Raw genomic sequence first — 27023 nt, 5'->3', positions numbered from 1 at the left:
GGAGACCCCCCTGAAAACAGGGGGCAGGGACACCCCACTCAGGGGATTCATACCCACCTCCCCCCCCCCTCATCCCTTCTCCTCCAGAGTGAGGAGGGTGCAGGAGTGTTACCCCCCCTCCCCAAAGCTCAGACAGGGGCTGGGAGCAAAACAGGGGGGACCAACCCCTCTCCCCCCATCACAGAAGTCGGTGCCACGGTACCTGTTGCTCTATTAAAAGGGTTTTACTCTGAATCAAAAAAATAATTTACCCCCCCAGTTCCACAGCAGAGTAAGGGGTGCCCCCAGCCCCCCAGCAGGGAGCAGAAAGGGGAGGGGAAAGGGGCAGAGACCCCCACACACACATCCAGCTCCCCCCGCCCCAGGAGCATCACCCGGCTTCTGCAGAGCGGGGAACAGCAGCGGGGTCGGGCAGAGCTCTCCCTGGGGTCATGGGGGTGGGAACTGTGAGGGATGGGGGGGGGGGTCCTGCCCTGAGCCCCACGCACCCAGATGTACCCCAGGGCACCCAGATATACCCCAGGGCACCCAGATGTACCCCAGGGCACCCAGCACCCCCCTCCCACCTTCACCCTGTGATGAAAAAAGCCCAACGAAGCCGCTAACGAAGGTAACAGGGTGCCCAGGAGCATCGGTCAGACCCCCCAAAATAATCCCCTCTGGAGCGGGAGGCGGCCCAGAACCGTCTGTGTGTGATGGAGAAGGGCCGGGGCCTGGCCGGGCGGCAGCACCGGAGCAGCGAACGGCAGAGGCAGCGACGGAACCTTCCGGCTGCGGGACGAGGGCACTTGGGTAGGGCAGCAGCAGGGGCCGGGCCGCAGCCGCCACTCAGTCCTCAAAAGGCACCTGAAGGGCTGAGTACATCATCACGCCACTGTCGTCCTCCTGCTTACCTGGGGGGCAGAACGGGGCGGGCAGGGGTGAGCAGGGGGCTTTTGGGGGGCGAGGGCCTGTTAGTGGGAGACCCACTGGAGAAGCCCCCGCGCTGCAGATGTCCCCCACCTGCTGCACCCCCCCTCCCTGCCTGGTACCCCCCCTTACAGGAGAGGCACTTGAGGATGTTGTGGAAGGAGCCGCCGGCGGTGATGAAGGCCCAGAGCCCCGTGCAGAGGGTGATGATGAAGATGGGGACCAGGCTGGCCTCATACCGGGGGTTCAGGAACGTCTGGGGGACAGACAGAGCCACGTCAGGAACGTCACCACCCTCGAGCTGCCCCACAGCCCCCCCCAAAAGAGCCGGGGGGGTAAAGGGGAGTCTCCAAGCAGAGCAGAGCTCTGTTAAGCCTGGCTTAAAGTGATTCCCCACCAGGGGCTTAGTGGCTGATCCTCCAGCTGAGCCCAGCCCTTCAATAAACCTCCTTCCCCTGAGTGCACCCCGAGAGGGATGTGACTGGGATGTGGGGGGCTCTGGGAGGCTGAAGCAGCTGGGTGTGACCCCCCCAATCCTGTCCCTGATGACAGCCATGTCCCCTCCACTGTGCCAACAGCTCCCAACAGCAGCTCTGGCTCCCCACACTCACCAGCCCCGAGGTGAGGAGGTGACTGGCAACCACCAGCCCCAGGCACCAGTAGCGCCGCTTCTCGCAGGCGTCGAAGAAGATCACCCCCCAGAAGGTGTGGAGCAAGACGAGGGCCATGGTGAGGAAGGCTGCAGGACCAGAGCGACACGGACACCCTCAGATCTCCTCACCACCTTCCTCTTCCTCACCGCGGCGAAGGGCCACGGGCCGGAGCCAGATCCCAGCTGGAACCGGCACGACCCAACGTCCCCCGCGGCCCCCGACTCACCGGATGTGATGAAGTAGTACGGGGAGTCCCCGTGGATCCCGACGATGCCGGGACCGATGGAGTCTGCCAGGATGTTGATGACGGAGAAGACGCCGCTGATGATGCCAAAGGACAGGCCTGAGACTGCAGAGGGAGAAGGGAGTCAGAGAGGAGCAACCACGGACCGCGCCGCCTCCGCCACGGGTTCCCAGCGAGCTCGTGCTCACCGTAAGCCATCTGCCTGAGGGAGATGGGGGACCGGCCGTCCTCACTGATCATCGCCAGCCCTTCATCAGCTTTCCTGCTCGGGTGGAGAGAAAACACGAGTGGCTGGTTCAGAACTGGGGGTCTCATCACACCAGAGAGGGGAAGGGGTGGTTCTGAACAGGCCCCGGAGTGAGGAGGAACCTCCCTTCCCAGGATCTGGTGAGGAAGATGCTCTGGGGGGGGTTCCCCAGACCAAAAGGGGAGGTCGGGCACCAGAACAAGAGCCCCGTCCCCGCGGAGCCGCGCTCGGAGACGCTCTTACTTCAGCAGCTTGAAGTAGGCGAAGCGGAAAGCTTCCTGCAGCAGCACGGAGACGGCAGCCCCGAAGATGAGGAGGCCATACTGCAGCTTGGCGTCCTCCCGGTCACTGAGATGGACCGAAACGAACCAGATCAGAGACGCCAGGAGCAGGGACACCAGCCAGAAAAACGCCCTGGGGAGAGAGGGACACCAGGCTCAGGCTGCGGAGCTCAGCACTGCCGAGCTGCTGGCGGGGTCGGCCTGGGCTGCGGGCCGCAGGGGAAGCTGTCGGCAGCAGCACCAGCTGCCTGGTCACCACCATGTGAGGAGGGCAGGCAAAGCAAGCCCAGGGCTGAGCACAGGTGGACTCCAGAACCAAAATACTCCCTTCTCTCCTCAGAACTGCTCCAAGGAAAGCTGCTGCCCTGCGGAGCAGGGAAGGGCGCTCGGTGCTTCATCCCTCCGAGACTCAACCGGCAGCTGCCCTCAGGAAGCCAAACGCGGTGGGACGTGCCCAGCTGCTCCTCTCGCTCTTTCAAAACCAGTGAATCCCCCTCGCCGACACAGGGCACAGGAGTCGTGACCCTGGGGAGTGACCGGAGGAACAAGCCGAACGCCGAGCGGGCGGCGTGTCGCTGCTCCCAGTCGTGGCTCCCGCAGCACAAGGGAAGCTGCCGGCTCCGTGTCCTGCTCAGCCAGCGCAAAGTGCTCAGCACACAAGGGACGGTGCCAGCAGCTCTGCCCCTGTCACGGCACCGGGTTAGAGCCAGGAACAGCTCACACAGGGCTGGGGGACGGTCGCTGAGCTCAGGCAGAGATGAAGCCGCATCCTCTGGGTGCTCTGCTGTCTTTAAGCCAGCGGAGCTGGGCGTCCGGAGATCCCAAAGTGCGGGGACCCCGGTGAGGGGACAGCCCTTCCCACCCCCTCCAACTTGATGGCCTCACCCCAGCTGCACAGGAGACGTCCCAAGCCTTCCTCAGCCCCCCCCACCAGACACAGCCTGTCCCCAGGCACCCCCAGGACTGTCCCCCGGGGGGCTGTTTCCCACCCCTGTCCCCAGGCACCCCCAGCACTGTCCCCCAGGGGGCTGTTTCCCACCCCGGACCCCCTCAAGGTCTCCCCTCCAGCCTCCACAGGCGCTGTCTAGGGGACCCTCTGGGACCCCCTCACCTGCCCCCTCCAGCACTGCCTATCCCCCCCGCCTCCCTCAGCCCCCAGAAACCCTCTCAGAACTCCCAAGCCCACCGCAGCCCCCTCAACTAACCCAAAACTGCAGCCCACCACTTCGTCAGAAGCCCCCTTGCCCATCATAGACCCCCGCAGCCCCTCAGAGACCCCTCACAGAGCCACCATAAACCCCCACAGACCCTCACAGACCCCACAGGCCTTCACAGACACCTCAAGCACCCCACAGCCCCTCAATAGTCTCCACAGCCCCTCAATGGCCCCTCACAGACCCCTCACAGACCCATCACAGGCCCCGCGGTCCCTCGCAGACACCTCGCAGAGCCACCATCGACCCCCCCGCAGCCCCCGCAGCCCAACAATGGCCCCTCGCCGGCCCCTCCCGGCCCCCTCCCACCGCCCCCGCCGGCCCCCCGGGCTCACCCCGCCACCAACACGATGACCCGCAGCGGCTCCGCCGCCACGGTGAAGAGAACGAGGGCGAACGCCGGCCCGAAGGCGATCCCGGCGCAGCCGAAGAAGACGGCGGCCCCCATGGCGGCGGGGCGGGCCCGGGGCGGGCGCGGGGCGGGCCCGGGGCGGGCAGGGCCCAGGCGGCGCCCGCTGGCGGCGGGAGGAGCGCGGCGGGACCGGCCCGGGGAGGGGGGGGAGAGACGGGCCGGGGAGCGGGGAGGATGGGGACACGCCGGGCACACGGGGCCGGGGAGCGGGGACGCTGCCGAAGCCCAAAGCTCTTTATTTCACCCTGCTGGGCACAGCGGGGGCAGCCCCCCGGCGCCCCGGGGCTCTCAGGGGGATGCCGGGGGGTGCGGGCAGGCAGGGACGAGCTCCGGGCTTGGGGTGTCACCGCCTGCGGCTGCGGGTCACGGCCGGGGCCTCGCTGGGGCAGCGAAGGTCAGCTGGGCGTAGTTCAGCTCTCCCTGGGGGGACGATGCCGTCAGAGCCCCCGCACCCCAGTTTCCCCTCTGGCCGCAGCAGCGGGGCTGTGCCCGTCCCCTGCTGCCTGCGGGCCCCGGGCAGGGACACGCTGCCTCCAGCCAGCCCAGCCCAGGGGCACCGGGGCCGCCCGGACTCACCTCATCCTCCCGGGACGCAGGGGGCTCCGTGGTGCCAGTCTGGGGGCCTGGAGGGGACAGAGCTGGGAGACATGGTCCCAGTGTGGGGATGGAGGGGATGGAGGGGGATGAGGTAATGAGGAGATTGGGGTGGAGGGGGATCAGCAAGAAGGGGACACAGCGAGATGGACAGAACAGGGGGAGAGCAGGGCACATGGTGGGACACCCCCCACACGTCCCACGCTCCTTACCCATCGGCCTGGTGCGGAGGAGGCAGCGGATGCTGAGGCAGATGCTGAGCAGCAGAAACACCCCGGCCCCGGCCAGGACATGGATGAGGGGGTTGATCACGCAGCTGTCTGAATGGGAGGGTCTGGCTCGTCCTAATGTGCCCCCATCAGGGCCAGACTGTTCCCTCTGCCTCGGTTTCCCCACGGGTGCCCCAGCTGGGGGATGTTCCCTGTACTCACCCCCATCCCTGAACAGCTCCACGCTCCTGCGGATGGGGGACCCCGAGGCGTTGAATCGCACTTCGCAGAGCACCCCGGTGCCCCCGGCCGTGCCCAGGGGGCTGATGAGCAGCCTCGTGTCCTTCCCCAGCTCCAGCACCTTCCCAGGCCCCCCCGGCCGGGAGACGAGGACGGGGCCGGTGGCGTTACCCACGGCACAGACCGGGCCGGGGGGGGCCTGGGGAGCCCCATGGGGCGCCAGCACCATCACCCTGCTCCCGGCGCTCCAGCTGTCTGCAGCAAGGAGAGGGGCTGCGGGGGGCTGAGGGGGGCACGGACCAGGGATGGAGGGGAGGGATGGGGGACACGGGGAAAAGGGGACAGGGTGGGTGGGGAGGGAGATGGAGGATGCTGAAGAGGATGAGGATGGCAGCAGGGAAAGAGGGACACGGGGCCATGTCACCATCCTACCTCCCACCACCAGCGTGGTGCCGTTGCCAAAATCCATCTGTGAGACAGCTACATAGGCACACAGGTAGATGCCGGTGTCGCTGGTTTGGGCATGGGTGATGCTCAGGGTGGCACTGATCTTCTTGAACTCACAGGAGAATCTATCATTCCTCTTTGAGTGGCAAAGCACGACCTGTTTGGGCTCATTCCCGCCGACACGCCGGTACCAGGACACTTTGCCTTTAATCTCTATGGCTTCACTGAACTCGCAGCCGATGGTCACCGTGGCCCCGGGCTGCACAACCAGGACGGGCTGGGGCTGGTGCAGCCTCAGCAGCGCTGCCGGGGCTGCAGGAACAAGCGTGGGCTCAGTTCCACTCATCCACAGCCTTGCTGACCCCCCTACTGCCCCCCAGCAGCCACTGCCCCCCAAAACCCCAGAGCTCTCCCCAAAGCACAGCCTGGCTACCCACCCAGGCAGAGCCACAGCAGCCATGCAGGGGCCAGCGAGTCCCTGGCTGCCATCGGGGCCGGGGCTGTGCCGGGGGGCAGCCCCTCCCCGGAGCTGAGCCCTTCTGCACAGCAGCCACCACTGCCAAAACCGCAGGGGCCCCGGGCAGCAACATCCCCCACTCTCCTGCCTTCGTCACTGGGGACACGGTGGCCGGCTGGCCACACACAGCATCTCAGAGCATCCCTGGCCCCTCACCCCCCTCCCCGTCTTCAAGCCTCCCACAAACACTTGGGCTGCTTTGAGCACTGGGGGAGGGAAGAAACCAGACGGATGATGCTCCGAGCTGGATGGGTGCTGAGCCCCCAGGATCCCACCGGCACGGAGCTACAACTGGTGACGGAGGTAAAACTTGGGCGAGATGCTGCAGGTCCCAAACCCGGTGTTGGCTGGAACAGGCTTGGGGGGCGTTGGGGGGCTGGAAGCTTTTGGGGGATGCCAGGGGTGCAGGTGGCATGGGCCAGACTCAGCTGGGGATGGGGCCACCCTCCCGCTCCTGGCTCCATCCCAACACTCATTTTTGGGCAAAGAACCAAACTCCCATCACCACGGTGGATTCTCAGGCACTTCTGCACAGAGGCTGATGGAAAGTCTTCCTCCACCCTGGCAGGATGCCAGCTGCAGCCGCCCCCCCCAGCACCCCCACGACACCCTTCAAAGGGACTCAAAGCTGCAAACACCTTCCCAGCCCCCAGCCCTGCGGCTGCTTTCAGCACATCGAGGCCTCGGCCCAACCAGCACCTAAAACCCTCCCCGAGCCCCATTGCGGGCGGTGGGGGAAGGGGGTCGGTGTCAAGACACCCGGCAGAAGCGCCCCAGCCCAGCAGCCAGGCTGACCGCAGCCACCTGCGGCTCCAGCAAAGCCTCCGGCTGCTGCAGAAAGGCGCCAGGTCTGTCCCAGGGACCCCTGAGAGAGATGTGCTGCGCTCGGCCGCCCACGCCGGGCTGCGGGGGCCATTCCCAGGGGCTGCCAGGCAGGAGCCTGGGCAAACCCAGCCCCAGCACCCCGAGCCAGCCACGCCTGTGCCTTGGAGAGCAGCAGAACGCGGGCACCACGCAGCCCAGGGCTGCTGGCAGACACGGGCAGGGGGCTGGGCCCTGGCACCCTCCAGTCCCCCTCCCGGCATCACCCCGCACTGGACCCAGCCCAGAAGGGTCCCGTCGCTGGGGGACGGCTGGACAAACCGCCGCTGCCACCCCATTTCTGTCCCCTCCAGGCCTGGGAGGCGTCACGGCCAGAGGACGGGACCACACGTGGGGCTGGTGCCTCAGAGCCCCCCCAGCTGCCCCCAGCCTGGCCGGGAGACAAGATCTCCCCAGCACAAGGGTTGTGGCCAGCATGTCCTACGGGCTCCTGGGGACCCTCCTGCTCCTGCTGCCAGGTATGTGCCGGCTCCAGAAACACCCCAACCCGCTGGCATCTGCTGACTGGGGGAGGTGGGGGGTGGGGGGGGCTCTACCCCAAAATACTGTGATGTGACCTGTTGGAAAGGCTGAATTGCAGAAACCCCAACTCAGAGCTGCTCCCCCGTGCAGGAGGGGTCTCAGCACAGGCGAAATGGGTCCAGCAAAGCCCAGGGCAGCTCTGGGTGCTCCCTGGAGAAAAAGCGAAGATGAGTTGTCAATCCTTGGAACAGAGAACCTACGTAGATTGGTACAAGGAGAAGCCAGATGGCAGCTTGTACTGGATATACTGGACTGTGAATTCCTCTTATCCGGATGGAAGATACTCCGGTGGGAAGAAATCAGATCAGACATATTTCTTCACCATCAGCCCTGCACAGAGGGAGGACTCCGGGGTTTATTACTGCAGCTCCTCCAGCTTCCCCGCCGTGTTTGGTAGTGGGACCAGGCTGGTTGTGAGCAGTGAGTGTCACCCGGTGGATGGGGACACCCCTGGGCAGGTTTGTGCCCCCACACACCCCGTTTCCCTTTTCAGATGCCACCGAGCCCCAGCTCTCCATCCTGGTGCCCGTGGGCACAGAGGAGCCCGGGCAGCCCCCGGCCACCTTCCCCCTGCTCTGCCACCTCCACGACATCCCTGCGGGCTGGGACACCGTGCGCTGGCAGCCCGGCGGGGAGGTGACGCCCGTGATGGCGGCGGCCGTGGATGAGCACGGTGTCCTCAGCGCATGGAGCATCACCTGGGTGTCGGCCGAGCGCTGGGACGGGGCTGCGACGTGCACGGCCGAGAACAGCGGCAAGAACAGGAGCATCAACACCACCATCACCATAGAACATTCACAGGGTAATTAGTCCTGTCCCCCCAGCCCCAAATTCCCCCACACCCACAGGCTTTAAACCTGCGCGTCCCCCTCGCTGGGCCCTGACCCCGTCTGGGGGATGCTGGGCTCTCCAGAGGCACCAAGCCCACCCCCTGCCCCTCTATTCCCTCTCCTTTCCCAGCACACACAGGTTCCTGCCCTTCCTGGCCGCTGCCACTGGCCCTGTCCTGCGTCTGCCTCCTCCTCCTGCTCCAGATGAGCATCCTGCTCTACAGATGGCATCTGGCCAGAGGTGACCCCCTCGGCACCCCCCTCACAGCCCCTTTGCCCTGACTCTCTCCTCACACCCCGCAGCCACCCACACGCCCGCCCGTGAGACCCACTCGGGGCTGAAACCGCTTCCTCCACCCCGGCGTGAAATAAATTCATTTCTTTCCAGTGACATAACACTGCTGGGGTGAGACCCCAACTCCTGGGACTGAATTAATTATTCAGTTTATTGAGGGGGCCAGAGGGGGAAACAAGGCTGTGAGGGTGGAGAAGTGTTTTGGGGGTAAACGTTTTTGGGGGACACACAGTGAAACGCCTCTGCATCCCCGGGTCCCCCCTGCAGCATCCCCAAAGCGCTGGCGGCTGCTCGGGGCCACCAGAAGCCGAGGGTGAATCTCATGCGGGTGCCGGCTGACACTCGGCTCCGGCTGCCGGCAGCTCCCAGGCGTTGGGTGGGTGTCCCCCCAGCACCCTCTTGGGCACAGCACTGCATCTCCCCCGGCCCAATTCCAGCCCTCCCCATGGCAGCAGCAGCTCAGGAGCAGCCCGGCCCCTTGCCAAGCCCTGGGCATCGGGCGCAGCGCTGGCTTCGCCACCACATCTCCCCCGTTGCCAGGCCGAGGGGCCGAGCTGTGCACACCCAGCGCCCGGAAAGCTCCTGGCTGTGGTTCACCAGCACCCAGCACCCCAGCGCGCCGGAAATAATGCAAAACCCCGGGGAGCTGCCAAGGGCTCGCAGCGAGGGGGGACGGGACGAGCCAGCGCGGCGCCACCGCCAGCCGCCCCCTCCCATGTCGGGGGTCGCAGCATCTCCAGCAGCCCCTCATCCCCTCTTTTCCCTTTCAGGGCAGCGGGGCTGGGCCTGGGGATGGAAATAACCCCTGGGAAGGGCAGCTCATCCCCACACCTCTCAGCTGACACCCGGCACCGCACGGAGCAGCACAGACCCCACACGGGGGTTTTGGGGTTCCCTTCACGCGTGTCCTCAGCCCCTGCAGGAAAAACACCCTGCGGTGTCCTGTCACCCCCCGCGGCTCCCGCAGGGATCCTGCTGCCGCCGTCTGCTGGGGCGCGAGTCCTCGCTGAGGGACGCCTCCCAGGGACCGGCTGTGCCTCAGTTTCCCTTTCAGACTGGCTTCCGGCCCTGACCGCGGGGACGTGAGGCGACGCAGCCGAGAGCCGGGGACGGCGGCCATCTCACCCGCCCCTTCGGCCTCCGAGTCAAACCAGGGTCATGGTGCAACACCCGCCTGCAGCCGGCCGGGCTTCACCGTTCTGGGGGGCTCAGAGCATCCCCGGGGTGCAGCACCCACCCACGGCTTCCCCACCCTCTTTTGGGTTTGTCTGGCAAGGTTTGGGCAGCTGGGGGGGGGGGCAGCTGGGGGGGCTTCTGCCAGAAGCTGCCAGAACCTTCCCCCAGGTCCCGCAGAGCCCACCCCAGCCGGCTCCGAGACCCACCCGCCGCTGCCCAAGGCCCATCCCGCCAGTGATGGTGGCAGCGCCTCTGTGCTAACTGACCCCAAGCCCCATCCCCACCCCCTGAGATGGTGGGGGGAGGGCGAGACGTCCTGAATCGAGCTGAGCCCGGGAAGCAGGGAGGGGTGTGGGGAGGTGTTGTGAGGGTTGGATTGTTTCTCTTGCCCCGCTCTCTCTTGGCTGGCTAATAAAGGAGAAGCATTTTATTCCCTGCTCAGTGAGATCTGCCCTGACAGGAACTGCTGCCCATCCCATTGGGAATGGCCCTTGGGGGTGTAAGGATGGGCCTGGGGATGGGGACGGGCCTTCCATTGGGCCTGGGCCTGATGATGGGACCTGGGGGCCTGAAGAATGGGCCTGGGCCTCAGCCCTGAGGATGGGCCTGAGCCTGGGAATAGGACGGAGCCCCGGGGATGGGCTGGGGCTGTCCCGGCACGGGGCTGGAGCTGGGGAGGGGGCTGCCTGCCCTGGCCCCTCTCCTCCCCATCCCTCTCAAACCAGAAGGTGCTACAGATGCCGTGGGGCCGGGCGGGGAGGGGGGACCCTCACTGCACCCAAAATCCCTTCTGACACAGAGGGTGGGTGCGGGGTGTGCAGTCCCGCCCCGGGGACAGGCCCTGGGGACACGCCGGGCACACGGGGCCGGGGAGGGGGGACGCTGCCGAAGCCCAAAGCTCTTTATTTCACCCTGCTGGGCACAGCGGGGGCAGCCCCCCGGCGCCCCGGGGCTCTCAGGGGGATGCCGGGGGGTGCGGGCAGGCAGGGACGAGCTCCGGGCTTGGGGTGTCACCGCGTCCGGCTGCGGGTCACGGCTGGTGATTTCAGCTCACACACTATTGGCCTGGAGGAGACAGAGCCAGAGACATGTCCCCAGTTTGGGGATGCAGGGGACAGATGGGATGGAGGGGGATGAAGCAAGTAGAGGATTGGGATGGAGGAACAGGACAGTGGGGAGAGCAGGGCACATGGTGGGACACCCCCCACACGTCCCACGCTCCTTACCCATCGGCCTGGTGCGGAGGAGGCAGCGGATGCTGAGGCAGATGCTGAGCAGCAGAAGCAGCCTGATCCCACCCAGGACATGGATGAGGGGGTTGATCACGCAGCTGTCTGGGTGGGAGGGTCTGGCTCGTCCTAATGTGCCCCAAAAAACATCAGGGCCAGACTGTTCCCTCTGCCTCTGTTTCCCCACGGGTGCCCCAGCTGGGGGATGTTCCCCGTACTCACCCCCGTCCCTGAACAGCTCCACGCTCCTGCGGATGGGGGACCCCGAGGCGTTGAATCGCACTTCGCAGAGCACCCCAGTGCCCCCGGCCGTGCCCAGGGGGCTGATGAGCAGCCTTGTGTCCTTCCCCAGCCCCAGCACCTTCCCAGGCCCCCCCGGCCAGGAGATGAGGACGGGGCCGGTGGCGTTACCCACAGCACAGACCGGGCTGGGGGGGGCCTGGGGAGCCCCATGGGGCGCCAGCACCATCACCCTGCTCCCAGCGCTCCAGCTGTCTGCAGCAAGGAGAGGGGCTGCGGGGGGCTGAGGGGGGCACAGACCAGGGATGGACGGGAGGGATGGGGGACATGGGGAAAAGGGGACAGGGAAGGTTGGGGAGGGAGATGGAGGATGCTGAAGAGGATGAGGATGGCAGCAGGGAAAGAGGGACACGGGGCCATGTCGCCATCCTACCTCCCACCACCAGCGTGGTGCCATTGCCAAAATCCATCTGTGAGACAGCTACATACGCACACAGGTAGATGCCGGTGTCGCTGGTTTGGGCATGGGTGATGCTCAGGGTGGCACTGATCTTCTTGAACTCACAGGAGAATCTCCCATTCCTCTCTGACTGGCAATGCAGGACCAGTCTGGGCTCGTCCCCGCCGACACGCCGGTACCAGGACACTTTGCCTTTAATCTCTATGGCTTCACTGAACTCGCAGCCGATGGTCACCGAGTCCCCGGGCTGCACAACCAGGACGGGCTGGGGCTGGTGCAGCCTCAGCAGCGCTGCCGGGGCTGCAGGAACAAGCGTGGGCTCAGTTCCGCTCACCCCCAGCCCTGCTGACCCCCCTACTGCACCCCAGCAGGCACTGCCCCCCAAAAGCCCAGAGCTCTCCCCAAAGCACAGCCTGGCTACCCACCCAGGCAGAGCCACAGCAGCACCGCGGGTGCCAGCGAGTCCCTGGCTGACATCGGGGCCGGGGCTGTGCCGGGGGGCAGCCCCTCCCCGGAGCTGAGCCCTTCTGCACAGCAGCCACCACTGCCAAAACCGCAGGGGCCCCGGGCAGCAACATCCCCCACTCTCCTGCCTTCGTCACCGGGGACACGGTGGCCGGCTGGCCACACACAGCATCTCAGAGCATCCCTGGCCCCTCAAACCCCTTCCCGTCTTCAAGCCTCCCACAAACACTTGGGCTGCTTTGAGCACTGGGGGAGGGAAGAAACCAGACGGATGATGCTCCGAGCTGGATGGGTGCTGAGCCCCCAGGATCCCACCGGCACGGAGCTACAACTGGTGACGGAGGTAAAACTCGGGCGAGATGCTGCAGGTCCCAAACCCGGTGTTGGCTGGAGCAGGCTTGGGGGGCGTTGGGGGGCTGGAAGCTTTTGGGGGATGCCAGGGGTGCAGGTGGCATGGGCCAGACTCAGCTGGGGATGGGGCCACCCTCCCGCTCCTGGCTCCATCCCAACACTCATTTTTGGGCAAAGAACCAAACTCCCATCACCACGGTGGATTCTCAGGTATTTCTGCACAGAGGCTGATGGAAAGTCTTCCTCCACCCTGGCAGGATGCCAGCTGCAGCCGCCCCCCCCCAGCACCCCCACGACACCCTTCAAAGGGACTCAAAGCTGCAAACACCTTCCCAGCCCCCAGCCCTGCGGCTGCTTTCAGCACATCGAGGCCTCGGCCCAACCAGCACCTAAAACCCTCCCCGAGCCCCATTGCGGGCGGTGGGGGAAGGGGGTCGGTGTCAAGACACCCGGCAGAAGCGCCCCAGCCCAGCAGCCAGGCTGACCGCAGCCACCTGCGGCTCCAGCAAAGCCTCCGGCTGCTGCAGAAAGGCGCCAGGTCTGTCCCAGGGACCCCTGAGAGAGATGTGCTGCGCTCGGCCGCCCACGCCGGGCTGCGGGGGCCATTCCCAGGGGCTGCCAGGCAGGAGCCTGGGCAAACCCAGCCCCAGCACCCCGAGCCAGCCACGCCTGTGCCTTGGAGAGCAGCAGAACGCGGGCACCACGCAGCCCAGGGCTGCTGGCAGACATGGGCAGGGGGCTGGGCCCTGGCACCCTCCAGTCCCCCTCCCGGCATCACCCCGCGCTGGACCCAGCCCAGAAGGGTCCCGTCGCTGGGGGATGGCTGGACAAACCGCCGCTGCCGCCCCATTTCTGTCCCCCCCAGGCCTGGGAGGCGTCACGGCCAGAGGACGGGACCACACGTGGGGCTGGTGCCTCAGAGCCCCCCCAGCTGCCCCCAGCCTGGCCGGGAGACAAGATCTCCCCAGCACAAGGGTTGTGGCCAGCATGTCCTACGGGATCCTGGGGACCCTCCTGCTCCTGCTGCCAGGTACGTGCCTGCTCCGCAAACACCCCAACCCGCTGGCATCTGCTCATCGGGGGAGCTGGGGAGGGGGGGCTCTACCCCAAAATACTGTAATGTGACCTGTTGTAAAGGCTGAATTGCAGAAACCCCAACTCAGAACTGCTCCCCCCGTGCAGGAGGGGTCTCCGCACAGGCGAGATGGGTCCAGCAAAGCCCGGGGCAGCTCTGGGTGCGCCCTGGAGAAAAAGCGAAGATGAGTTGTCAAACCTTAGAACAGACAACCTATGTAGATTGGTACAAGGAGAAGCCAGATGGCAGCTTGGACTGGATATACTGGACCGTGAATTCCTCTTATCCAGATGGAAGATACTCCGGTGGGAAGAAATCAGACCAGACATATTTCTTCACCATCAGCCCTGCACAGCAGGAGGACTCCGGGGTTTATTACTGCAGCTCTTCCAGCTTATCCACCGTGTTTGGAAGTGGGACCAGGCTGGTTGTGAGCAGTGAGTGTCAGCCGGCGGCTGGGGACATCCCTGGGGAGGTTTGTGCCCCCACACACCCCGTTTCCCTTTTCAGGTGCCACCGAGCCCCAGCTCTCCATCCTGGTGCCCGTGGGCACAGAGGAGCCCGGGCAGCCCCCGGCCACCTTCCCCCTGCTCTGCCACCTCCACGACATCCCTGCGGGCTGGGACACCGTGCGCTGGCAGCCCGGCGGGGAGGTGACGCCCGTGATGGCGGCGGCCGTGGATGAGCACGGTGTCCTCAGCGCATGGAGCATCACCTGGGTGTCGGCCGAGTGTTGGGACGGGACTGCGACGTGCACGGCCGAGAACAGCAGCACGAACAGGAGCATCAACACCACCATCACCATCACCATAGAACATCCACAGGGTAATTAGTCCTGTCCCCCCAGCCCCAAATTCCCCCACACCCACAGGCTTTAAACCTGCACGTCCCCCTCGCTGGGCCCTGACCCCGTCTGGGGGACGCTGGGCTCTCCAGAGGCACCAAGCCCACCCCCTGCCCCTCTATTCCTTCTCCTTTCCCAGCACACACAGGTTCCTGCCCTTCCTGGCCGCTGCATCTGGGACTGTTCCGTGTCTGCCTCCTCCTCCTGCTCCAGATGAGCATCCTGCTCTACAGATGGCGTCTGGCCAGGGGTGACCCCCCCGGCACCCCCCTCGCAGCCCCTTCGCCCTGACTCTCTCCTCACACCCTGCAGCCACCCACACGCCCGCCCGTGAGACCCACTCGGGGCTGAAACCGCTTCCTCCACCCCGGCGTGAAATAAATTCATTTCTTTCCAGCGATGTGACGCTGCTGGGGTGAGACCCCAACTCCTGGGACTGAATTAATTATTGAGTTAATGGAGGGGGCCAGAGGGGGAAACAAGGCTGTGAGGGTGGAGAAGTGTTTTGGGGTAAATGTTTTCGGGGGACACACAGTGAAACGCCTCTGCATCCCCGGGTCCCCCCTGCAGCATCCCCAAAGCGCTGGCGGCTGCTCGGGGCCACCAGAAGCCGAGGGTGAATCTCATGCGGGTGCCGGCTGACACTCGGCTCCGGCTGCCGGCAGCTCCCAGGCGTTGGTTGGGTGTCCCCCCAGCACCCTCTTGGGCACAGCACTGCATCTCCCCCGGCCCAATTCCAGCCCTCCCCATGGCAGCAGCAGCTCAGGAGCAGCCCGGCCCCTTGCCAAGCCCTGGGCGTCGGGCGCAGCGCTGGCTTCGCCACCACATCTCCCCCGTTGCCAGGCCGAGGGGCCGAGCTGTGCACACCCAGCGCCCGGAAAGCTCCTGGCTGTGGTTCACCAGCACCCAGCGCCCCAGCGCGCCGGAAATAATGCAAAACCCCGGGGAGCTGCCAAGGGCTCGCAGCGAGGGGGGACGGGACGAGCCAGCGCGGCGCCACCGCCAGCCGCCCCCTCCCATCTGGGGGGTGAGCGAGCGGCTGCGGGGGTCCCTGTCCCCCAGGCAGGGCCAGCCCCCCCCAGCGTCCCCTGGGCTGGCTCTCAGCTCCGCAGCGTGCTTTGTCCGTCACGCGCAGCCCCGGGCGGGGATTCCTGAGGTGTGGGGGGAACAAACCTTCCCCGGCTCCTGGGGGCTCCAGCTGTGGGCTGGGGCTGGGCAGCCCAGCTGGGACGGGTGGGGCTGGGGTGGGGAGAGGCTGGAGGTGGCCAAGGGCCAGGGCAGCCCCAGGGACATCTCATGGGGCTGGGAATGGGAATAGGGGCTCTGGGGTTCAGCTTTGGGCCCTGGGCTGGGGCCAGATGAAGGGCTTAGGCCTGAGGATCAGGCCTGGGGCTGAGTCTGGGGCCTTGGGGTGTAAGGAATGTGCCTGGGAGCCTGAAGAATGGGCCTGGGCCTCAGCCCTGAGGATGGGCTGGGGCTGTCCCGGCACGGGGCTGGAGCTGGGGAGGGGGCTGCCTGCCCTGGCCCCTCTCCTCCCCATCCCTCTTAAACCAGAAGGTGCTACAGATGCCGTGGGACCGGGCGGGGAGGGGGGACCCTCACTGCACCCAAAATCCCTTCTGACACAGAGGGTGGGTGCGGGGTGTGCAGTCCCGCCCCGGGGACAGGCCCTGGGGACACGCCGGGCACACGGGGCCGGGGAGGGGGGACGCTGCCGAAGCCCAAAGCTCTTTATTTCACCCTGCTGGGCACAGCGGGGGCAGCCCCCCGGCGCCCCGGGGCTCTCAGGGGGATGCCGGGGGGTGCGGGCAGGCAGGGACGAGCTCCGGGCTTGGGGTGTCACCGCCTGCGGCTGCGGGTCACGGCCGGGGCCTCGCTGGGGCAGCGAAGGTCAGCTGGGCGTAGTTCAGCTCTCCCTGGGGGGACGATGCCGTCAGAGCCCCCGCACCCCAGTTTCCCCTCTGGCCGCAGCAGCAGGGCTGTGCCTGTCCCCTGCTGCCTGCGGGCCCCGAGCAGGGACACGCTGCCTCCAGCCAGCCCAGCCCGGGGGCACCGGGGCCGCCCGGACTCACCTCATCCTCCCGTGACTCAGGGGGCTCTGTGGTGCCAGTCTGGGGGCCTGGAGGGGACGGAGACAGGAGACATGGTCCCAATGTGGGGATGGAGAGGATGGAGGGGGATGAGGTAATGAGGAGATTGGGGTGGAGGGGGATCAGCAAGAAGGGGACACAGCGAGATGGACAGGACAATGAGGAGAGCAGGACACATGGTGGGACACCCCCCACACGTGCCACGCTCCTTACCCATCGGCCTGGTGCGGAGGAGGCAGCGGATGCTGAGGCAGATGCTGAGCAGCAGAAACACCCCGGACCCAGCCAGGACGTGGATGAGGGGGGAGATCACGCAGCTGTCTGAATGGGAGGGTCTGGCTCGTCCTAATGTACCCCAAAAAACATCAGGGCCAGACTGTTCCCTCTGCCTCCGTTTCCCCACGGGTGCCCCAGCTGGGGGATGTTCCCCGTACTCACCCCCGTCCCTGAACAGCTCCACGCTCCTGCGGATGGGGGACCCCGAGGCGTTGAATCGCACTTCGCAGAGCACCCCGGTGCCCCCGGCCGTGCCCAGGGGGCTGATGAGCAGCCTCGTGTCCTTCCCCAGCCCCAGCACCTTCCCAGTCACCCCCGGCCGGGAGATGAGGACGGGGCCGGTGGCGTTACCCACGGCACAGACCGGGCCGGGGGGGGCCTGGGGAGCCCCATGGGGCGCCAGCACCATCACCCTGCTCCCGGCGCTCCAGCTGTCTGCAGCAAGGAGAGGGGCTGCGGGGGGCTGAGGGGGGCACGGACCAGGGATGGAGGGGAGGGAGGGTGGGAGGACACGGGGAAAATGGGACAGGGGAGGTTGGGAAGGGGATGGAGGATGCTGAAGGAGGAGAGAAGATGAGGGTGGCAGCAGGGGATGGGGGATATGGGGCGGACATGGGGGTCTCCCTCACTGGCCATTTCGCCATCCTACCTCCCACCACCAGCGTGGTTCCGCTGCTGAAATCCAGGTTCCACACATCGTAATACGCACACAGGTAGATGCCGGTGTCGCTGGGTTGGGCATGGGCGATTCTCAGGGTGACACTGATCTTCTTGAACTCGCAGGAGAATCTCCCATTCCTCTCTGTCCCACAATCCAGGAGCAGTTTGGGCTCCTTCCCACCAACATGCCGGTACCAGGACACTTTGCCTTTACTCTCCATGTCCTCACTGGCCTCACAGCTGATGTTCACCGAGTCCCCGGGCTGCACAACCAGGACGGGCTGGGGCTGGTGCAGCCTCAGCAGCGCTGCCGGGGCTGCAGGAACAAGCGTGGGCTCAGTTCCCCCTCCAGGCTCATCCCCAGCACCACCATCCCCCCCGATGCACCCCAGTAAAAGCCCAGAGCTCTCCCCAAAGAGCGACCTGGCTACCCACCCAGGCAGAGCCACAGCAGCCCCGCTGGGGCCAGCAAGCCCCTGGCTGCCATCAGGGCTGGGGCTGTGCAGGGGAGTCTTCCTCCACCCTGGGGCGGCTGCAGCCGCCCCCTCAGCCCCCCACGACACCCTTCAAAGGGACTCAAAGCTGCAAACACCTTCCCAGCCCCCAGCCCTGCGGCTGCTTTCAGCACATCGAGGCCTCGGCCCAATCAGCGGCCAAAACCCTCCCCGAGCCCCATTGCGGGCGGTGGGGGAAGGGGGTCGGTGTCAAGACACCCGGCAGAAGCGCCCCAGCCCAGCAGCCAGGCTGACCGCAGCCACCTGCGGCTCCAGCAAAGCCTCCGGCTGCTGCAGAAAGGCGCCAGGTCTGTCCCAGGGACCCCGGAGAGAGATGTGCTGCGCTCGGCCGCCCACGCCGGGCTGCGGGGGCCATTCCCAGGGGCTGCCAGGCAGGAGCCTGGGCAAACCCAGCCCCAGCACCCCGAGCCAGCCACGCCTGTGCCTTGGAGAGCAGCAGAACGCGGGCACCACGCAGCCCAGGGCTGCTGGCAGACACGGGCAGAGGGCTGGGCCCTGGCACCCTCCAGTTCCGCTCCCGGCATCACCCCGCACTGGACCCAGCCCAGAAGGGTCCCGTCGCTAGGGGACGGCTGCACAAACCGCCGCTGCCACCCCATTTCTGTCCCCCCCAGGCCTGGGAGGCGTCACGGCCAGAGGACGGGACCACACGTGGGGCTGGTGCCTCAGAGCCCCCCCAGCTGCCCCCAGCCTGGCCGGGAGACAAGATCTCCCCAGCACAAGGGTTGTGGCCAGCATGTCCTACGGGCTCCTGGGGACCCTCCTGCTCCTGCTGCCAGGTACGTGCCTGCTCCACAAACACCCCAACCCGCTGGCATTTGCTGACTGGGAGAGCAGGGTAGGGGGGCTCTCCCCCAAAATACTGTAATGTGATCTGTTGGAAAGGCTGAATTGCAGAAACCCCAACTCAGAGCTGCTCCCCCCGTGCAGGAGGGGTCTCAGCACAGGCAGGATCGGTCCAGCAAAGCCCGGGGCAGCTCTGGATGCTCCCTGGGGACAGAGTGAAGATGAGTTGTCAAACCTGGGAAGAGACAACCTACGTAAATTGGTACAAGGAGAAGCCAGATGGCAGCTTGGACTGGATATACTGGACCACGAATTTCTCTTATCCAGATGGAAGATACTCTGGTGGGAAGAAATCAGACCAGACATATTTCTTCGTCATCAGCCCTGCACAGCAGGAGGACTCCGGGGTTTATTACTGCAGCTCCTCCAGCTTCCCCGCCGTGTTTGGGAGTGGGACCAGGCTGGTTGTGAGCAGTGAGTGTCACCCGGCGGCTGGGGACATCCCTGGGCAGGTTTGTGCCCCCACACACCCCGTTTCCCTTTTCAGATGCCACCGAGCCCCAGCTCTCCATCCTGGTGCCCGTCAGCACAGAGGAGCCCGGGCAGCCCCCGGCCACCTTCCCCCTGCTCTGCCACCTCCACGACATCCCTGCGGGCTGGGACACCGTGCGCTGGCAGCCCGGCGGGGAGGTGACGCCCGTGATGGCGGCGGCCGTGGATGAGCACGGTGTCCTCAGCGCATGGAGCATCACCTGGGTGTCGGCCGAGCGCTGGGACGGGGCTGCGACGTGCACGGCCGAGAACAGCGGCACGAACAGGAGCATCAACACCACCATCACCATCACCATAGAACATCCACAGGGTAATTAGTCCTGTCCCCCCAGCCCCAAATTCCCCCACACCCACAGATTTTAAACCTTTTTGTCCCCCTCGCTGGGCCCTGACCCCGTCTGGGGGACGCTGGGCTCTCCAGAGGCACCAAGCCCACCCCCTGCCCCTCTATTCCCTCTCCTTTCCCAGCACACACAGGTTCCTGCCCTTCCTGGCCGCTGCCACTGGCCCTGTCCTGCGTCTGCCTCCTCCTCCTGCTCCAGATGAGCATCCTGCTCTACAGATGGCGTCTGGCCAGAGGTGACCCCCCCGGCACCCCCCTCACAGCCCCTTCGCCCTGACTCTCTCCTCACACCCCGCAGCCACCCACACGCCCGCCCGTGAGACCCACTCGGGGCTGAAACCGCTTCCTCCCCCCCGGCGTGAAATAAATTCATTTCTTTCCAGTGATGTGACGCTGCTGGGGTGAGACCCCAACTCCTGGGACTGAATTAATTATTCAGTTAATTGAGGGGGCCAGAGGGGGAAACAAGGCTGTGAGGGTGGAGAAGTGTTTTGGGGTAAATGTTTTCGGGGGACACACAGTGAAACGCCTCTGCATCCCCGGGTCCCCCCTGCAGCATCCCCAAAGCGCTGGCGGCTGCTCGGGGCCACCAGAAGCCGAGGGTGAATCTCATGCGGGTGCCGGCTGACACTCGGCTCCGGCTGCCGGCAGCTCCCAGGCGTTGGTTGGGTGTCCCCCCAGCACCCTCTTGGGCACAGCACTGCATCTCCCCCGGCCCAATTCCAGCCCTCCCCATGGCAGCAGCAGCTCAGGAGCAGCCCGGCCCCTTGCCAAGCCCTGGGCGTCGGGCGCAGCGCTGGCTTCGCCACCACATCTCCCCCGTTGCCAGGCCGAGGGGCCGAGCTGTGCACACCCAGCGCCCGGAAAGCTCCTGGCTGTGGTTCACCAGCACCCAGCGCCCCAGCGCGCCGGAAATAATGCAAAACCCCGGGGAGCTGCCAAGGGCTCGCAGCGAGGGGGGACGGGACGAGCCAGCGCGGCGCCACCGCCAGCCGCCCCCTCCCATCTGGGGGCTGAGCGAGCGGCTGCGGGGGTCCCTGTCCCCCAGGCAGGGCCAGCCCCCCCCAGCATCCCCTGGGCTGGCTCTCAGCTCCGCAGCGTGCTTTGTCCGTCACGCGCAGCCCCGGGCGGGGATTCCTGAGGGGTGGGGGGAACAAACCTTCCCCGGCTCCTGGGGGCTCCAGCTGTGGGCTGGGGCTGGGCAGCCCAGCTGCGACGTGTGGGGCTGGGGTGGGGAGAGGCTGGAGGAGGCCAAGGGCCAGGGCAGCCCTGGGGACATCTCATGGGGCTGGGGATGGGAATAGGGGCCCTGGGGTTCAGCTTTGGGCCCTGGGCTGGGGCCAGATGAAGGGCTTAGGCCTGAGGATCAGGCCTGGGGCTGAGTCTGGGGCCTTGGGATGTAAGGGTGGTGCCTGGGAGCCTGAAGAATGGGCCTGGGCCTCAGCCCTGAGGATGGGCTGGGGCTGCTGCACCACGGGGCTCACGCTGGGGAGGGGGCTGCCTGCCCTGGCCCCTCTCCTCCCCATCCCTCTTAAACCAGAAGGTGCTACAGATGCCGTGGGACCGGGCGGGGAGGGGGGACCCTCACTGCACCCAAAATCCCTTCTGACACAGAGGGTGGGTGCGGGGTGTGCAGTCCCGCCCCGGGGACAGGCCCTGGGGACACGCCGGGCACACGGGGCCGGGGAGGGGGGACGCTGCCAAAGCCCAAAGCTCTTTATTTCACCCTGCTGGGCACAGCGGGGGCAGCCCCCCGGCGCCCCGGGGCTCTCAGGGGGATGCCGGGGGGTGCGGGCAGGCAGGGACGAGCTCCGGGCTTGGGGTGTCACCGCCTGCGGCTGCGGGTCACGGCCGGGGCCTCGCTGGGGCAGCGAAGGTCAGCTGGGCGTAGTTCAGCTCTCCCTGGGGGGACGATGCCGTCAGAGCCCCCGCACCCCAGTTTCCCCTCTGGCCGCAGCAGCGGGGCTGTGCCCGTCCCCTGCTGCCTGCGGGCCCCGAGCAGGGACACGCTGCCTCCAGCCAGCCCAGCCCGGGGGCACCGGGGCCGCCCGGACTCACCTCATCCTCCCGTGACTCAGGGGGCTCTGTGGTGCCAGTCTGGGGGCCTGGAGGGGACGGAGACAGGAGACATGGTCCCAAAGTGGGGATGGAGAGGATGGAGGGGGATGAGGTAATGAGGAGATTGGGGTGGAGGGGGATCAGCAAGAAGGGGACACAGCGAGATGGACAGGACAATGAGGAGAGCAGGACACATGGTGGGACACCCCCCACACGTCCCACGCTCCTTACCCATCGGCCTGGTGCGGAGGAGGCAGCGGATGCTGAGGCAGATGCTGAGCAGCAGAAACACCCCGGACCCGGCCAGGACATGGATGAGGGGGGAGATCACGCAGCTGTCTGAATGGGAGGGTCTGGCTCGTCCTAATGTGCCCCAAAACACATCAGGGCCAGACTGTTCCCTCTGCCTCCGTTTCCCCACGGGTGCCCCAGCTGGGGGATGTTCCCCGTACTCACCCCCGTCCCTGAACAGCTCCACGCTCCTGCGGATGGGGGACCCCGAGGCGTTGAATCGCACTTCGCAGAGCACCCCGGTGCCCCCGGCCATGCCCAGGGGGCTGATGAGCAGCCTCGTGTCCTTCCCAATCTCCAGCACCTTCCCAGGCCCCCCCGGCCGGGAGACGAGGACGGGGCCGGTGGCGTTACCCACGGCACAGACCAGGCCGGGGGGGGCCTGGGGAGCCCCATGGGGCGCCAGCACCATCACCCTGCTCCCGGCGCTCCAGCTGTCTGCAGCAAGGAGAGGGGCTGCGGGGGGCTGAGGGGGGCACGGACCAGGGATGGAGGGGAGGGAGGGTGGGAGGACACGGTGAAAATGGGACAGGGGAGGTTGGGAAGGGGATGGAGGATGCTGAAGGAGGAGAGAAGATGAGGGTGGCAGCAGGGGATGGGGGATATGGGGCGGACATGGGGGTCTCCCTCACTGGCCATTTCGCCATCCTACCTCCCACCACCAGCGTGGTTCCGCTGCCAAAATCCAGGTTCCACACATCGTAATAGGCACACAGGTAGATGCCGGTGTCGTTGGGTTGGGCATGGGCGATTCTCAGGGTGACACTGATCTTCTTGAACTCGCAGGAGAATCTCCCATTCCTCTCTGTCCCACAATCCAGGAGCAGTTTGGGCTCCTTCCCACCAACATGCCGGTACCAGGACACTTTGCCTTTACTCTCCATGTCCTCACTGGCCTCACATCTGATGTTCACCGAGTCCCCGGGCTGCACAACCAGGACGGGCTGGGGCTGGTGCAGCCTCAGCAGCGCTGCCGGGGCTGCAGGAACAAGCGTGGGCTCAGTTCCCCCTCCAGGCTCATCCCCAGCACCACCATCCCCCCCGATGCACCCCAGTAAAAGCCCAGAGCTCTCCCCAAAGAGCGACCTGGCTACCCACCCAGGCAGAGCCACAGCAGCCCCGCTGGGGCCAGCAAGCCCCTGGCTGCCATCAGGGCTGGGGCTGTGCAGGGGAGTCTTCCTCCACCCTGGGGCGGCTGCAGCCGCCCCCTCAGCCCCCCACGACACCCTTCAAAGGGACTCAAAGCTGCAAACACCTTCCCAGCCCCCAGCCCTGCGGCTGCTTTCAGCACATCGAGGCCTCGGCCCAATCAGCGGCCAAAACCCTCCCCGAGCCCCATTGCAGGCGGTGGGGGAAGGGGGTCGGTGTCAAGACACCCGGCAGAAGCGCCCCAGCCCAGCAGCCAGGCTGACCGCAGCCACCTGCGGCTCCAGCAAAGCCTCCGGCTGCTGCAGAAAGGCGCCAGGTCTGTCCCAGGGACCCCTGAGAGAGATGTGCTGCGCTCGGCCGCCCACGCCGGGCTGCAGGGGCCATTCCCAGGGGCTGCCAGGCAGGAGCCTGGGCAAACCCAGCCCCAGCACCCCGAGCCAGCCACGCCTGTGCCTTGGAGAGCAGCAGAACGCGGGCACCACGCAGCCCAGGGCTGCTGGGAGACACGGGCAGGGGGCTGGGCCCTGGCACCCCCCAGTCCCCCTCCCGGCACCACCCCGCGCTGGACCCAGCCCAGAAGGGTCCCGTCGCTGGGGGACGGCTGGACAAACTGCGGCTGCCACCCCATTTCTGTCCCCCCCAGGCCTGGGAGGCGTCACGGCCAGAGGACGGGACCACACGTGGGGCTGGTGCCTCAGAGCCCCCCCAGCTGCCCCCAGCCTGGCCGGGAGACAAGATCTCCCCAGCACAAGGGTTGTGGCCAGCATGTCCTACAGGCTCCTGGGGACCCTCCTGCTCCTGCTGCCAGGTACGTGCCTGCTCCACAAACACCCCAACCCGCTGGCAACTGCTCATCGGGGGAGCTGGGGAGGGGGGTTCCCCAAAATACTGTGATGTGACCTGTTGGAAAGGCTGAATTGCAGAAACCCCAACTCAGAGCTGCTCCCCCCGTGCAGGAGGGGTCTCAGCAGAGATGAGATGGGTCCAGCAAAGTCCAGAGAAGCTCTGGATGCGCCCTGGGGACACGGCAGAGATGAGCTGCAGCAGTTTGGATTACAACAGCATCATCACCTGGTACAAGGAGAAGCCGGACGGCAGCTTGGAATGGATTTACCAGAGCTCAACTAATTCCTCTCCGAAGGGAAAATACTCATCAGGGATGAAACCAGGCCAGACATATTTCTTCACCATCAGCCCTGCACAGCAGGAGGACTCCGGGGTTTATTACTGCAGCTCCTACGGTATCCCCCCTGAGTTTGGGAGTGGGACCAGGCTGGTTGTGAGCAGTGAGTGTCACCCGGCGGCTGGGGACATCCCTGGGGAGGTTTGTGCCCCCACACACCCCGTTTCCCTTTTCAGGTGCCACCGAGCCCCAGCTCTCCATCCTGGTGCCCGTGGGCACAGAGGAGCCCGGGCAGCCCCCGGCCACCTTCCCCCTGCTCTGCCACCTCCACGACATCCCTGCGGGCTGGGACACCGTGCGCTGGCAGCCCGGCGGGGAGGTGACGCCCGTGATGGCGGCGGCCGTGGATGAGCACGGTGTCCTCAGCGCATGGAGCATCACCTGGGTGTCGGCCGAGCGCTGGGACGGGGCTGCGACGTGCACGGCCGAGAACAGCGGCACGAACAGGAGCATCAGTATCAGCATCGGTAAGGGACGTGAGGAGGGTAATTAGTCCTGTCCCCCCAGCCCCAAATTCCCCCACAACAACCCTGTACATCCCCCTTGCTGGGCCCTGACCCCGTCTGGGGCATGCTGGGCTCTCCAGAGGCACCAAGCCCACCCCCTGCCCCTCTATTCCCTCTCCTTCCCCCCCCTCCACAGGTTCCTGCCCTTCCTGGCCGCTGCATCTGGCCCTGTCCTGCGTCTGCCTCCTCCTCCTGCTCCAGATGAGCATCCTGCTCTACAGATGGCATCTGGCCAGGGGTCACCCCCCCGACACCCCCCTCACAGCCCTTTCGCCCTGACTCTCTCCTCACACCCCGCAGCCACCCACACGCCCGCCCGTGAGACCCACTCGGGGCTGAAACCGCTTCCTCCACCCCGGCGTGAAATAAATTCATTTCTTCCCAGCGATGTGACGCTGCTGGGGTGAGACCCCAACTCCTGGGACTGAATTAATTATTGAGTTAATGGAGGGGGCCAGAGGGGGAAACAAGGCTGTGAGGGTGGAGCAGTGTTTTGGGGGTAAACGTTTTCGGGGGACACACAGTGAAACGCCTCTGCATCCCCGGGTCCCCCCTGCAGCATCCCCAAAGCGCTGGCGGCTGCTCGGGGCCACCAGAAGCCGAGGGTGAATCTCATGCGGGTGCCGGCTGACACTCGGCTCCGGCTGCCGGCAGCTCCCAGGCGTTGGGTGGGTGTCCCCCCAGCACCCTCTTGGGCACAGCACTGCATCTCCCCCGGCCCAATTCCAGCCCTCCCCATGGCAGCAGCAGCTCAGGAGCAGCCCGGCCCCTTGCCAAGCCCTGGGCGTCGGGCGCAGCGCTGGCTTCGCCACCACATCTCCCCCGTTGCCAGGCCGAGGGGCCGAGCTGTGCACACCCAGCGCCCGGAAAGCTCCTGGCTGTGGTTCACCAGCACCCAGCACCCCAGCGCGCCGGAAATAATGCAAAACCCCGGGGAGCTGCCAAGGGCTCGCAGCGAGGGGGGACGGGACGAGCCAGCGCGGCGCCACCGCCAGCCGCCCCCTCCCATGTCGGGGGTCGCAGCATCTCCAGCAGCCCCTCATCCCCTCTTTTCCCTTTCAGGGCAGCGGGGCTGGGCGTGGGGATGGAAATAACCCCTGGGAAGGGCAGCTCATCCCCACACCTCTCAGCTGACACCCGGCACCGCACGGAGCAGCACAGACCCCACACGGGTGTTTTGGGGTTCCCTTCACGCGTGTCCTCAGCCCCTGCAGTAAGAACACCCTGCGGTGTCCTGTCACCCCCCGCGGCTCCCGCAGGGATCCTGCTGCCGCCGTCTGCTGGGGCGCGAGTCCTCGCTGAGGGACGCCTCCCAGGGACCGGCTGTGCCTCAGTTTCCCTTTCAGACTGGCTTCCGGCCCTGACCGCGGGGACGTGAGGCGACGCAGCCGAGAGCCGGGGACGGCGGCCATCTCACCCGCCCCTTCGGCCTCCGAGTCAAACCAGGGTCACGGTGCAACACCCGCCTGCAGCCAGCCGGGCTTCACCGTGCTGGGGTGCTCAGAGCACCCCCGGGGTGCAGCACCCACCCACGGCTTCCCCACCCTCTTTTGGGTTTGCCTGGCAAGGTTTGGGCAGGTGGGGAGGGGCAGGTGGGGGGGCTTCTGCCAGAAGCTGCCAGAACCTTCCCCCAGGTCCCGCAGAGCCCACCCCAGCCGGCTCCGAGACCCACCCGCCGCTGCCCAAGGCCCATCCCGCCAGTGATGGTGGCAGCGCCTCTGTGCTAACTGACCCCAGGCCCCATCCCCATCCCCCTGAGATGGTGGGGGGAGGGCGAGACGTCCTGAATCGAGCTGAGCCCGGGAAGCAGGGAGGGGTGTGGGGAGGTGTTGTGAGGGTTGGATTGTTTCTCTTGCCCCGCTCTCTCTTGGCTGGCTAATAAAGGAGAAGCATTTTATTCCCTGCTCAGTGTGATCTGCCCTGACAGGAACTGCTGCCCATCCCATTGGGAATGGCCCTTGGGGGTGTAAGGATGGGCCTGGGGAGGGGGACGGGCCTTCCATTGGGCCTGGACCTGATGATGGGACCTGGGGGCCTGAAGAATGGGCCTGGGCCTCAGCCCTGAGGATGGGCCTGAGCCTGGGAATAGGACGGAGACCCGGGGATGGGCTGGGGCTGTCCCAGCACGGGGCTGGAGCTGGGGAGGGGGCTGCCTGCCCTGGCCCCTCTCCTCCCCATCCCTCTCAAACCAGAAGGTGCTACACATGCTTTGGGTCCCGGCGGGGAGGGGGGACCCTCACTGCACCCAAAATCCCTTCTGACACAGAGGGTGGGTGCA

At 66.3% G+C, this 27023-nt stretch overlaps 4 protein-coding genes and 2 long non-coding RNA genes across 6 annotated transcripts; 3 read left to right on the top strand and 3 right to left on the bottom strand.

Moving 5' to 3' along the window:
* Window positions 1–210: 210 nt before the first annotated feature.
* APH1A (aph-1 homolog A, gamma-secretase subunit) lies at window positions 211–3996 on the bottom strand (the record flags this gene model as incomplete). The annotated part of the gene is made up of 7 exons (XM_084276744.1): window positions 211–893; window positions 1042–1165; window positions 1521–1648; window positions 1789–1911; window positions 1995–2068; window positions 2297–2467; window positions 3884–3996. 7 exons carry the CDS (start codon window positions 3994–3996, stop codon window positions 829–831), a joined length of 798 nt encoding a protein of 265 aa, XP_084132870.1. The 3' UTR covers window positions 211–828.
* Window positions 3997–7716: 3720 nt separating this feature from the next.
* On the top strand, window positions 7717–8563 carry LOC311202276 (uncharacterized protein). The gene is made up of 2 exons (XM_084276826.1): window positions 7717–8173; window positions 8332–8563. Exons 1-2 carry the CDS (start codon window positions 7810–7812, stop codon window positions 8481–8483), a joined length of 516 nt encoding a protein of 171 aa, XP_084132952.1. The 5' UTR covers window positions 7717–7809; the 3' UTR covers window positions 8484–8563.
* Window positions 8564–13404: 4841 nt separating this feature from the next.
* On the top strand, window positions 13405–14652 carry LOC311202112 (uncharacterized protein; the record flags this gene model as incomplete). The annotated part of the gene is made up of 4 exons (XM_084276657.1): window positions 13405–13447; window positions 13783–13929; window positions 14003–14317; window positions 14476–14652. 4 exons carry the CDS (start codon window positions 13405–13407, stop codon window positions 14625–14627), a joined length of 657 nt encoding a protein of 218 aa, XP_084132783.1. The 3' UTR covers window positions 14628–14652.
* A 1418-nt stretch (window positions 14653–16070) lies between these two features.
* LOC311202263 lies at window positions 16071–16698 on the bottom strand. The gene is made up of 3 exons (XR_014617910.1): window positions 16640–16698; window positions 16409–16455; window positions 16071–16252 (listed from the first exon to the last, which is right to left on the bottom strand). It is a non-coding gene; the product is annotated as an uncharacterized lncRNA (long non-coding RNA).
* Window positions 16699–21303: 4605 nt separating this feature from the next.
* On the bottom strand, window positions 21304–21949 carry LOC311202225. Its single transcript, XR_014617905.1, has 3 exons — window positions 21848–21949; window positions 21617–21663; window positions 21304–21460 (listed from the first exon to the last, which is right to left on the bottom strand). It is a non-coding gene; the product is annotated as an uncharacterized lncRNA (long non-coding RNA).
* A 2140-nt stretch (window positions 21950–24089) lies between these two features.
* On the top strand, window positions 24090–25024 carry LOC311202111 (immunoglobulin lambda-1 light chain-like; the record flags this gene model as incomplete). The annotated part of the gene is made up of 3 exons (XM_084276656.1): window positions 24090–24342; window positions 24416–24706; window positions 24882–25024. The coding sequence occupies 3 exons, from the start codon at window positions 24090–24092 to the stop codon at window positions 25022–25024; spliced, it is 687 nt and encodes a 228-aa protein (XP_084132782.1).
* Between the last annotated feature and the right edge of the window lie 1999 nt (window positions 25025–27023).

This window comes from Gallinula chloropus (genome assembly GCF_964237585.1).
Source record: "Gallinula chloropus genome assembly, chromosome: 29".
Taxonomy (NCBI): domain Eukaryota; kingdom Metazoa; phylum Chordata; class Aves; order Gruiformes; family Rallidae; genus Gallinula; species Gallinula chloropus.
This window is presented reverse-complemented; position numbering and strand designations above follow the sequence as displayed.